Genomic DNA, 13,176 nt, shown 5'->3' with positions numbered 1-13,176 from the left:
AATTGATTGTAATACTACAAGTAGTTTAAAGGCGTTAATTAGYTATCAATGTGTAAATAAATAATAATAATWATAATTAATAATAATTATTATTATTATTAAAAGTGGTAATTGATGAGTAAAAACATATATATATATATGAACTATTTAATCAATAGATAAATTTTATATCAATTGTTATAATTGTAATAATTTTTATTTTAAAAAGTTAAAGTTTAACTGTTACCTGTTATATGTGTAATCATATGAAGTGCTAATTTTTTTTAACAAGTGATAAACAAAAATTCCTGAATGTCCTCAAAAAAAAAATTATGGATAAACTTTTCACTGTCCTTAAAAAAAATTAAAAAAATAAAATCATACTGTCCACTAAATTTGGTTGACTATCCTAATCATCAAAAAAAAAATAATAATACATAACTGTTATAATCACAGCAAAATGTTAATTACAGTAAATAACTGATTAATAAATACAAATTCAACCATCAAATACATCAAAAAAATTTTTGTACTCGTCTAATGAAATTAAATTATCATAAAATACAAAATTTTTGTTGTTGATTACAATGATATAATTAGATATTTTTTAAAGTATTARCATTTAAAAAAATATTTTACATTTTTTTCTTAACTATTAATATTATTAATTATGATAACATTATTACATATGTGACATTTGGTCGAAATGTAATAATAATAATAATTATTATTATTACAGTATAATATTATTGTAATAATTATTTCACAATTATAAATGAAATCAARTAATTTAATTAATTTTTTAGTGTGTAATCAAATGAKAAAAAATTAWTATTATTTTAACTAAYTATTTTTATGATTCATTAAATARTAATTATAATTRTTTATATTTTTTTATGATTACGCTGGTTTTACAATTAATTAATGATTAAATATTTTTATTAATTTGCACTTTAATCTTGAACAGTTTCATATAAAGTAAATTATTTAATAAAATTGAAATACYAATCGAAATAATAACTAAACTGTTCCAGCTACTTGAACAYAATTWTGTACCAGTTATAATAGAAATAATTTTATTATATAAAATTWAATATATTATATATTATACATAGTATTTTAACATTTTTAAAAAAATTTCAATTACTTATAGACAAAAATTATTGCTATAGAAAACTATAGATTCGATAAATATTATATATTTGTAAAAAAACAATTGTAAATAAAGTATTAGAAAATTATTATTATTACTGTATATACAAATATTTAAAGTTATTTTTTTGTATATTAAATTTAATCAAATATTAATTAAACTAATAATTACAATAATTGTAGAAATAAATGTATTTAAAAAAAATGTTTAAACATTATGTTAAGCTCATAATACAACTACTATAACAATAATAATAATAATAAGATATTTATTAAATTGTAAACAAAGTTAGTATCGAAAATATTTAAGTGTAAATATAATTTCTAATTATAATTTTATAAATTACCGATAATCGGTAATTGATTGTCTTTTTTAAATATATATATATATATACTGKTAGTGTAACTGTAAATATAAATAATGTAAATATTATTGTATAAACTAAAGGTATACATTATTAAAGAAAAATTTGTTGTATAACAATATAAAAATAGACTATTAGATATATATTATATATATARCTATCATCACAATTATTAACAGTATAAATTTACTGAACTAAATAGAGATTAATTATTATTAAYCTAAAAAWAAATAAAATAAATCAATTGATTTATTTGTAAGATTATGAATTACAAGATTACAGTATGTATTCAATTARAAAAAATTGAWTCAATTATAAAAARATAACAACACATCCGTGTKTGCCAAATGCTATYCAACTATTTTCAACTATTCAACAGTGATTCATCTCGAGAGATGGGGAGGAGGAGTAGGAATAGGAGGAGCGATGAGAAGCTGCGCTTAGGTATTAAAAACCAATTGCTGGATAAATGAGTGGCGTTTCAGCCAATTCAGATACGACCCGATCATCTGTTTCGGATGACTCTAATTGCGGATAATGACTAATATCGTTSTCCAWGATRTCGATGCTGGCATYGGGTATGATCTTCATATAGGTCTGGGCAAACGGTACCGGATTTACTGGATCATTGGGTCCGTATATAAAGTGTAACTTCAGTCGCTGCGAACGGAGCGCACCGACCCATCGRTCTTCGTGTTCGAGACGTTCGTCAATATAGGACAGTAGATCACCGAATACACGGTAGCCGTCCTGTTGTCGGCAGAGTTTCCACAGGTCGTGAWACTCGGCCAYCGATGGCTGCGTATTCGGTCCGAACACTTCGCTTAGGGCCAGCTTAAACGTATAGTAATTGAGCAATTTTGAAATAACAGTGCCCACTATTGGCATMMGCAAGATCTGTGATGTTTTATATTAGTTTTAAATCCAAAATAATTATCAAAAAAATATATAATTTTTAAATAATAATCACCTTTTGACTGATCCGCGCCTTATGAAGGGTCGGGAATATACCGCCGTTTAGAAGACAGACGCTCTCGATGTTGAAGTTGAGTTTGTTTTCACTATTTTWTATATATATATATAAATATTAAATTAAATAACAAATGGTTAACTGATATCTGYYTTAAGATATATATATATATATACAATGATAGACAAAACAATTTATGAAAAGTTTGAACTTGAATATCTTAAAAAAAACTACTTGGCCAATTTTGATACAATTTATGGTAAAGGTAGAATAYAKTATATATAATCTAGTTTATATAAAATTACTAAAATTGTTCAAAAATAATAATAAGTAATTTTAAAAAAAAATAATTAAACAATAACAAAATGTATGGATGCAACCCTTAATGTAAAACACAAACAAAATTTTTCACTTATATTATTATAATATTTAAATAACTATTTTTTTTTTAAAAATTAATATTAATTGTATGAAATCTTGATTATATTTATACTCTACCAATGTATCCGACTTAACTGTATCAAAAAAATGATTAGTTTTCAATAGTTTTTAAGATATTAGGTCTATTAAAAAAAACTTTTACACACAGATTGTTTTGTCCAATGGTGTATATACTGTATATATATATAAAAAAAAAGTTATACAAACAGGTGTCTGGCCATCAGTTCCTGTGTRACAGTATCGCCGTAATCGTGAGCCAAAATGTGGACACTTTTGATGTTCAGGTGAGCTATAAGTTCAACGATTAGATCCGATTGTTCAGCGATTGAATATTTRTGGAATCGCTTGATATAAATTAAAAATTWWAAAAAATAAATAAATATCTGTTTGTTATGTMCTATCAAACAAATTATTTTAATAAAAAATTACCGGTTTATCACTGAACCCAAAGCCCAGAAAGTCGGGTGCAATCAGTCGCCGGACATTACGTTTGAGATCTGGCCAAGTCTTGTACCAATCGAAACTGGATGTCGGAAATCCATGAAGACATAGTACTACCACATCGTTGGCAGCCGTGGGTTGGGTTTCATCTAAATTTTTAAAAAAAATTATCAAATTAGTTGTGAAATTAAAAATTCATTGATTCGTTCATTTATCCATTGATTTTTGATTGATTTTTTCTGGATAAACGATTAGACAATTGTTTTAATTAATAAAAACCTTTATAAAACACTTGATAACCGCGAAACTGTAAGTAATGGCCACCATTTGTTTGCCATTGATATAGTAGTGGACTTAGTGGCGGTTCGGGATAGTTGACAAAAATTGTAAAACCAATGGCCAACAATATCATARTACCGCTTAACAGATTCATTAGTGGACCCATTWTTTGTTGTTGATTAGTTTATTTGTTTTATTAACAAAAAAATCGTTAACTAAATTAGTAAATTTAAAAAAATAAATAAATTAATTTCATAGAAATTTAAAAAAAAAAATTATAACAAAAATTTAATTTAATTTACATATYGTTGTTRTTTATTAATTAATAGTTAATTATTGTTAGTTTATTTAGTCTAKTTGTTTGTTAACAAAAAAATCGTAACTAAATTAGTAAATTAAAAAAAATTAAATTAATTTCATAGAAATTTTTTAAAAAAATTATAACAAAAATTTAATTTCAATTACATGTTGTTGTTATTGTTAATTAATTAATAGTTAATTTTGTTTGTTATTTTTGAAACTAGTTTTTTTWTTTTAAAAAACAATTGCAAACAAAATATTCAACAAAAATAATAATAATAAACAACTCTATAAATAACAAAATGTGAGCTAGCTAATTTATGATACAGTATAATTTTGTTTGTATATATTGTTTGTATATATATATCTTACCAGTGCACACGTTCAATTTATTTTCRACATTATATTGTATTTAATTTAAAAGTACAATRTAATCAACAAGTACATTTTTTTTGGAAATTACATTTTACACWCACATTTTTTTACTTCAATGTCTACATAGAAATACATATTAAATACAACAAGTATTTAAATTAAATATAATAATATGATAATACATGTGCACCAACAACAACAACAACAAATTAACAATCATCTCAATATAAGCAAAACCAAAATATTGGATAATTTAAAATAAATTTATACAGTTCCTCCATCTATAATATATATACTATTGTAGTCATGAATAACCACATTTTTTCAATGAAAAAACAGTGTTAAATTGTAGTTTTATTTATTTTTATGTATTTAAAAAACACTCTACCATGTACAAATTAAACAATTTTTGAAAAAATGTGTTTTTTGTCAATAAAATAATAATTAATATTCTAGATAAATTAACATTGTAAATATTTTTATTATTTTTATTATTATTACTAAATGTCTATAATTAAACTATTCAATAATTAATGCTAATTACAAAATAATTTTAAAAATAGTTATATTGTGCACCTAGATTATTTTTGTAATATTCAAACCTATTAACTAAAAATTGTATATAAAATAAAATAACATATCATAATTTTTTTTAAAAAATTGTCATTGATCAWTTTTTGTTKTGTTTGTATAATTTAATCGGTTAGTYATGTATAGTAGGTATAGATTTTTTTTTGGTGGACATACACTACTACATYATSGACCGGTAGTGTCKCTGGTGTCGYCCTATTTKAAGACTATAAACCAATAATAAGTTTTTAGATTATCAACGATAATAATAATATTAAATTGCATGTAATGTATGGTATAATACTGTAATAATATATATATATGTTTCTTAACAAAATTTTTTGGCGCTTAAACTGTATATAAGTTTTTTATTGATTGATTTTTTTTATCAATAGGTTATTGTTGTGTATGTGTGTTGTCTGTGTGTGTGTTTAGCTAACAGTGCGCGCAAAACAGGGACCACTAAAGTGTGAAAAAAAATCATTTTTAAAAAAAAACATATTTTAATTAAATTAAATCAAACAAACATTAAGTTTTTATTGTTTTATCAAAACATTTGTTTTTTTAAAAACTTTTTATTGATATTACAAACTCTCTCTATTGGCAATCACTGTAAGTATTTGAATGATTTGTATTATACATGTATTTGAAGACAACAACAATATATTTATTACTATTATATGCAATGCATTAATATTGCATTGAAATACAAAAACGTTTATCTAATGTGTTGTTATGTTATTKTATKACAACAAAAAAATTAGCGCTAAATATATGGCAAACAAATACATGTATAATAAATGCCTTATTTTATGTCAATCATTGATTGATTGCATCAGTCATTTGAAATTATTTCATAGCATTTRTTTAAATTAAAGTCATGTTTAAGACATTAATTGATAGTTTTGTTGTCAGCCATAGCCGGTCGCCGATTGTCATCGTCGGCGGTAAAGTCCTTCGCGGACAACAACAACAACAACGTAAGACGAGAAACCTATTGTCAACAACTTATTCAACGCCGAAACAGTCATACGATTGCCAGGACATCACTAGCAGTTGATCCACACAGAAAGCATACATTAGATTTATCATTATCATCGACAACAACAACAATGTCTCGCTTGATTACCGTTGCCGCCACCGCTGACGCATCATTACCATCAAAGCCGTCGGCCGCCAACTATACAACAATTGCCATCGAAGGTAACATCGGTTCGGGAAAGACAACATTCCTGCGACATCTTCAGGAGTTCAATGCCCAGACTGTACGACACGTSGAAGCGTTTGCCGAACCGATCAAYCAGTGGCGTGACATACGTGGTATCAATTTGTTTCAGTTGCTTCACGAAGACATCAATCGCTGGTGTTTTCCATTTCAATCGTACGTACAGTTGTCGATGTTGGCCGTACACCAGRCACTGCCCACTCGGCCCGAAGTGACCATCAAACTAATGGAACGGTCGCTATATTCGGCTCGTTATTGTTTTGTCGAAAATCTCTATCGACGCCAATGTATGCGTCCGGAAGAGTACGCTATTATTGACGAATGGTTTCAATATCTGGTCAAAAACGAAGAACGAGTTGGCGTTGATCTCATTATCTATTTGAAGACCGACCCGGAGGTGGCCTTCGAGCGCATTCGTAAGCGAAATCGGGTCGAAGAGAAGGGRCTGACCATTGATTACTTGCGCGACTTGCATGACCTACACGAACAATGGCTGGGCGCCGGACAACTTAGCGATAACAAGTTTGCCGTACCGGCACCGGTGATCACCATCGATGCCAATCAACAGTTGGATGTGGTCAAGAAGCTATATGATAGCCATTCGGCCGACATTATCAATGGCACTGTCTTTAGAAGCGAACCGGAAACCGGTTCCCAATGTGTGTAATCAAATCAATACGATATTTATTAGTCATTATTATTATTATTATTATTATTATTATGAGATCAGCTCTGAAGTAACTGTTTTTTTTMAAAAACAATTTTTTCTTTTATTTCACTACACATTCATGTGAAACATCCATTTTTTTGTATTTCAAAAAAATAGTTATATAAAACTAATTATGAAATAACAATACAATCAGTATTGTCGATGAATTATTAATATTTTTATATTAACTGATTGTTTATTGTATGAAAACTTTTTTTTTATTATAATTATTGATTGATTTATTTTTTTTAAACATTTTAATTACCAGTATTATACTGTATATTTTTTTAAAACTAGAAATCTGTATTTTATTAAATAACAGATTTTGTTTAATTGCAAACAAAAAATTACAATAATTTMATTAATAATTTAATTACTGAAATTTAATCGAAATAAATAAATTGAAATATCAGTTAATAGTCAATAAAACAAAAACAATCACACATTTACCGGTAAAACTTTTTATAATAATAAAAAAGTCACAATTTTTTTAATTTTAAAAAATTATTATTATTATATATATWTACAATACAATAAAATCCAAACAATTTTTTATGTTTAAATAATAATGTATATTAAAATCATTCATTATCTATACATAAGGGAAGGGAACATATATCAGTCATCGATGTCCTCCTGGATCAGCGATTCCAGTTTGTTGTGTACTCTTTCCATATGAAATCTCATTGCCTGCCGATTCTTGTAGCGCCGTTCACAGCCCGGCCACTCGCACCCGTAGGGCCGTTCGCCCGTATGTTTACGTTCGTGTGCCTTCAAATGATGGGCTTCGGTAAAGCTGGACAGCGGTGTATGAATGGTCATCAAAAAACAAATTGACAAATTATGTTATTTAGGATTACATACAGACACACATAAATACCATATATATATATACCTAGACTCACAACCATCCCATTCGCACCGGTATGGCTTTTCACCGGTATGTTTGCGTTTATGTAAATGCAATCTCTGTCTATAACACGTCTGATAGCCTAAACAATAGTATAATAARCATTCAAATTATAYTGTATATTGATTTATATATAAGTGTTTATATCAATGATTTATTGATTATTAAYTATACCACAGCCGGGCCACTGGCACAGGTACGGCATAATACCGGTGTGCACTTCGTAGACATGTTTGTCCAGTTGTTCCACTCGAGTAAACGAATCATCGCAATCGTCATAATGACAGTGAAACGACTTGAGATTTAGATGAAGATTTGTGTGWAGTTTTAGTGAACCCTTTTTTATATTTTTATAAACAAAAAAAAATACATATAAATTMAAATCATTGAATCAATCGATCAATCAATACCTTTATGTGAAAACTTTTATGACAGTCGGGCCACTGGCAAACGTACGGCCTCTCACCGGTGTGAACGCGCAGATGTGTCGACTGGTAGTCACRGGAGAGGGAAGACAATAAAAATGACAATCAATTTATGGCACTAATATTGCCYAATAGTTTGTATGTCGTATATGACATACCAACTTATTATTGGTGGGAAACGCCCGTTCACAGCCCGGCCAATTGCATCGGTAACGCATACAATCCCAGACCCGTTTCGAYGACCGACGCTTACGATTATCGGCAACAACGGCGGCCACTGTTGACTCGTCACTGGCTTTTGAGCCACTGGTGGTCTTCTTGTTGTTGTTGTTGTTGTTGTGATGAAACCTGTGATGAGCCGACAGTTTATGTTTGCTATCRCACCTGTAATGACAGCCCAACCACTCGCACGACCAGCTTTTGCCATCTTCTTCTGTYTGAYTATTGTTTAATACTTTACATTTGCGGCGTCTTTTGGACACATTTGCCGGCGACTGTATGTGTTGACGATGGCCACTATTACAACCACTATCACCATTACCGTCTGCGACCACTATCTGGTCATCGATTGACACTAACTTTACGTCCACTACGTCGGCCGCCGTCTCATCGGATGTCGTTACTAGTTGTGGCCATTCATCATCATCAGCGGCGGCGGCGGCGACATACGTGTCTATCAGTTCGCCCAATTGGTCACGCGGGCCGCCGTTGTTGGCCTCGCAGACACATTGYCTTAAGACAACAGTCGCCCTGTCTTTGATGGCCTCCAGATGYCTGATCTTAAGCTCGTAACGGGTCAACAGMTCTTTGATGGACTGATTTTCATGGATCAGCTGTTGATGATGTTGATTCATTGGTGATGATGGCATTGGTGTTGTTGTTTTCGTTGTCRTTGCTGAACATCAACTCCATGGCCAGCAGAGCGGATGGTTTTGGTGGTCACCAGTTGTTTATGAGTTACCGTATGTACASTGTTTTGGCCGCAAAAGTGATGTCATATATAAACAAACATTAAATTTATTTTTTTTTTTGTAAAAAAAAAAAACAATGTTTTCTATGCAAACAAACAAAACAGTAATAATTTGTTTTTGTTTTTAATTGACATTTCAGTACTACATATGTATTATTATTATTATTATTATTGATGTGTGAGTATTGCATTGAAATATACGGTATATAAAGTTATAAATAACGTTATTATAGTACAGTATTTAAAAGTATTATATTATAAAAATTTATAAAATGTTATTTTTTAGGATAAYATCAATTATAAAGTCAACAAACAAACAAAATCAAACAATAATTAACTTCAATGAAAATTTGTCAAAAAATTTTATTAATTAGTATTTCAATATTTAATATTTTTATGGACCAATTTTATTAGTTTTTTTAAAATTTAAGATGTAAAGTTTATATTACATTTAAATTTTATATTATACRATWCTATTAGATATAATTTTTTTAAAAATAAATTAATTCAATATTAATGTTTTAACAACAAAATATTGTATAATAAACAGTCTTATCAGTTAAAAATTATTTAACAAAAATGTTAAAGGATTTTAAAATAATATTAATTTAATTTTAAAATATATATCACTCAACAGTTAACACTAAACTACTGATATTTCACCTAAAAAACACAAAACTATGTGATTTTTTTATAAATAGGATTTTATAAATGTTTTATAAATTTCGTTCAACTATTATAACAATACTTTTTTATATATACTTTCATAATATTTCACGTGAAATACAAATATGAATAAATGAAATATTATTTATTTTTTAAAAAAACGAGATAAAAAAATCTGTTTAATAAATACAATTCAATTCAGTTTAGTTTAAAACAATTTGAATTATTGAAAAATGTTGTATATATAATACAATATATAAAATACAATTTACTATAAATTGTKATTTATTTGAATACACAGTCAAACGCAAACAAACCCTAATAGATATGAATGTYATCATTGGTTTAATGTTWTCTATCATTACTGYAGTCGATTGTCTACCAAATTAGTAATTATTTAAATTATAATTCAATTGATTACTATATATATATATATACATAAAAMTTATATAATTATTTTCTGTTGAATACTACTATCCAGTGATTGTGTTGATCCACAATCACTGCTATWTGTGCCTCAAATGGATAGTAGACTCTATGCATATAATGGCAAAGATGTAGTAATCAGTGAATTTCCTATCAAYCATCCAAACAGTATATATGCCATTAAATATATCGACTCATCGGATCCGTTTGCCTATATTTATCCAGGTAATAATTTTTAGATATATATATATATATATATAATTTTATTACATATAGTACAGTATAGTTTTTTTTAACAAATAAAACAAAGTTTTTAAAAAAACTAATGGAAAAKAAATATATATTTATATTTTTTATAACTTTTAGATAGTTTACACAATTTCTGGATTTATAATAATGGATTCAAYGAAACAATTCATTATTTACGTAAAAATAGTATTAGTGCTCCGTATGCTTTAGATTATTATGATATCAATATTGTAGACAAAAAATTTGATTACAAAGATGTCACTTTTGTAAAAGATAAMTATCCATTTATTATTGAACATAAAATTGATGAAAAACAAAAATGGGTTAAGTATAGAAATTATTGATTATAATATCAAATATGATTTTAATTATATATATATATATATAAAATTTTTATCTATCCTATTATTTAAATAATATATTTTTTGGATTTTAGAAAATTGAGAACATCCGCTGTCCRAATGATAATAGAAATTATAATATTGTTTTTATCAGTAAATCGACTGAAMGTAAAGTTTTATTAATCATATATCCAACAAAAGATATTATCGATGAAAARCCACTGAATTTAACAATAAATGCTGTATTTGTTGTCAATGTAAGCGCCGGTAATGATGTGAATGAGTGTATAGTATCCATGTATTTAAGTTATGAAATCAATTTGTCCGCATTATATGACATACATTTACATACGGATAGAGACAATATTCAAACCACTATATCGACTATATCGAGACGATCCACATATTATGTATGATTTTCACTCCTATACTATATATTTTGAATATTTTAAAATCATTTACTAAAACTATTGTATAAATTTTTTTTGAAGCCTAATAGTGTATGGGTTTTAGGCGATAACGATAACTGTCACTATGAGATATGTTTGGATAATACATTCAAAGCTATCATCATTTGGGACAATAATTTYCATATATTTATTGGATACTATTGGTTGTATCGACACAAAGACAGTCAAAATCATCATCAAAGTAGACATTTAAGTGCTAACATTGAAAGACTTAATACGGCATATATTGATCCAAGAGATAGAAAAATTTATGTCATTCAGGACAGTCAGGTCTTTGAATTCAATGAAAACTCAAAGTCAAGTATTGGACAAAATATTGGTGAAGTATTTCCACAATTAACACAAACACCGGATGCCGTCCAATGTATACCAAAATCAAGAGTTTGTTATGTATTTCTGGTAATTATTTGAAATATAATTTTTCAAAAATATTATAAATTAATAGTTTTTTTTGTTATAAATAACAGAATGACTYGATTTGGTTATATTCAGTGAATTCAAACAATCAGTTTGTATTCAATACTACGGATACATTGAAAAGTCTTAATCTTCCCAATGGTTTGGACACAGCGTTTGTCGATGAAAATGGTGACCAAATTTATGTGAAAAACAATTACATGTATTGGTTAGAGTATGGAGTGATGAGACAGTATATCATTCAACGGTTCCTCAATTGTAGTGATAAACACTACTATCAAAGTCTGGAGACTTCTGAGTTGAATTCGTACCAAAAGTTTGTCAACGAAATCAAAGTCTATCATAAATCAGATTTTATTGAACATCCCTTTCCTATGAGTCAACAACTACTCTACGATCCCATAGATTCAGAACCAGATCCACACACAGACAGTACTCATTTAGATATGACTACACAATCAACAGTTAGCACTAAATTAGTTGATGTTTCACCAAAAAACACATCAATTGTTGTGATTTTATCTATAGGTATATGAATTTTATAAATATTATAATTATTGAATTAAAATATTAAAACCTATTTCAAAAAACAGTCGCATCAATAGTGCTATTACTGTGTGTTTGTGCTATTATTTTCTGGTTTGTCTTCAGATGTCTGTTCACTGAAGACAGAAAACAAAAACAAATTACAAGACATCGAAAAATACGATCAAAATTGAATACAATTAAACACAAATCGACAATTGATTGACACAAACAATAATTATATTATATTATATATATATATATATATATATATATATATATATATATATCAATAGAAATATATTTATTATTATTTTTTATCAAATATTTTAAGATTTTTTGTTTATTGTATATTTAAAAACTATTAAAATTTATTTATGATATATATATTAATATTTATATTAAAAATATTTTATTTTATTTTATTTTTAATATATATATATAATACTAATTAGATATAAAAAATTGAAGGGTAAATAAAATTAAAAATAAAATAACTAAACAAAATTAATATATCTAATTTATTTTTGTTATCTATTTAAAAAACAATGGGTTTTTAAAAATTAAATAGTAATTTACTGRTACTGCAAATTAAATTTATTAATATTAATATTATAATTTGTTAAAGTAAAAGTTAAGGCTAGTATTTAAATAATATTTTTTTAAGTTCATTTAAATAATTTAAAAACTTATTTTTGTTATATTAATAAAAAATAATAATAAATACTAATACAATAGATTAATAATATGATGAATTATTATTGATTGAAATAGTTATTGTAAATTTTGTATAATAATTAATTAATATTAATAAATTTAATTTGCAGTACCAGTAATTTACTATTTAATTTTTAAAAATTCATTGTTTTTTAAATAGATAACAAAAATTACTAATACAATAGTGTAAAAAAAAGTATTTTATAAAAAAATAATAAGAAAATGTATTTCTATTGATATATATATATATAATT

The 13,176-nt window shown here is 26.5% G+C and overlaps 3 protein-coding genes across 3 annotated transcripts; 1 reads left to right on the top strand and 2 right to left on the bottom strand.

The window, feature by feature from the left end:
- Positions 1 to 1,835: 1,835 nt before the first annotated feature.
- On the bottom strand, positions 1,836 to 3,793 carry LOC128954858 (mesoderm-specific transcript protein-like). The gene is given in 6 exon segments (XM_054300460.1): positions 1,836 to 2,014; positions 2,016 to 2,393; positions 2,467 to 2,557; positions 3,115 to 3,251; positions 3,337 to 3,497; positions 3,628 to 3,793. Coding segments are annotated over 6 exon segments (1,011 nt in total). The 3' UTR covers positions 1,836 to 1,936.
- Positions 3,794 to 5,424: 1,631 nt separating this feature from the next.
- Positions 5,425 to 6,814, top strand: LOC128954849 (deoxynucleoside kinase-like). The gene is made up of 2 exons (XM_054300451.1): positions 5,425 to 5,484; positions 5,788 to 6,814. The coding sequence occupies exon 2, from the start codon at positions 5,985 to 5,987 to the stop codon at positions 6,762 to 6,764; it is 780 nt and encodes a 259-aa protein (XP_054156426.1). The 5' UTR covers positions 5,425 to 5,484; positions 5,788 to 5,984; the 3' UTR covers positions 6,765 to 6,814.
- Positions 6,815 to 7,424: 610 nt separating this feature from the next.
- Positions 7,425 to 9,152, bottom strand: LOC128954726 (zinc finger protein 143-like). The gene is made up of 5 exons (XM_054300323.1): positions 8,300 to 9,152; positions 8,127 to 8,207; positions 7,891 to 8,053; positions 7,702 to 7,798; positions 7,425 to 7,602 (listed from the first exon to the last, which is right to left on the bottom strand). The coding sequence occupies exons 1-5, from the start codon at positions 9,008 to 9,010 to the stop codon at positions 7,425 to 7,427; spliced, it is 1,230 nt and encodes a 409-aa protein (XP_054156298.1). The 5' UTR covers positions 9,011 to 9,152.
- Between the last annotated feature and the right edge of the window lie 4,024 nt (positions 9,153 to 13,176).

This window comes from Oppia nitens, unplaced genomic scaffold, assembly GCF_028296485.1.
Source record: "Oppia nitens isolate AA-2021 unplaced genomic scaffold, nextdenovo-longstitch-racon4-pilon3 scaffold29_pilon_pilon_pilon, whole genome shotgun sequence".
Classification (NCBI taxonomy): domain Eukaryota; kingdom Metazoa; phylum Arthropoda; class Arachnida; order Sarcoptiformes; family Oppiidae; genus Oppia; species Oppia nitens.
This window is presented reverse-complemented; position numbering and strand designations above follow the sequence as displayed.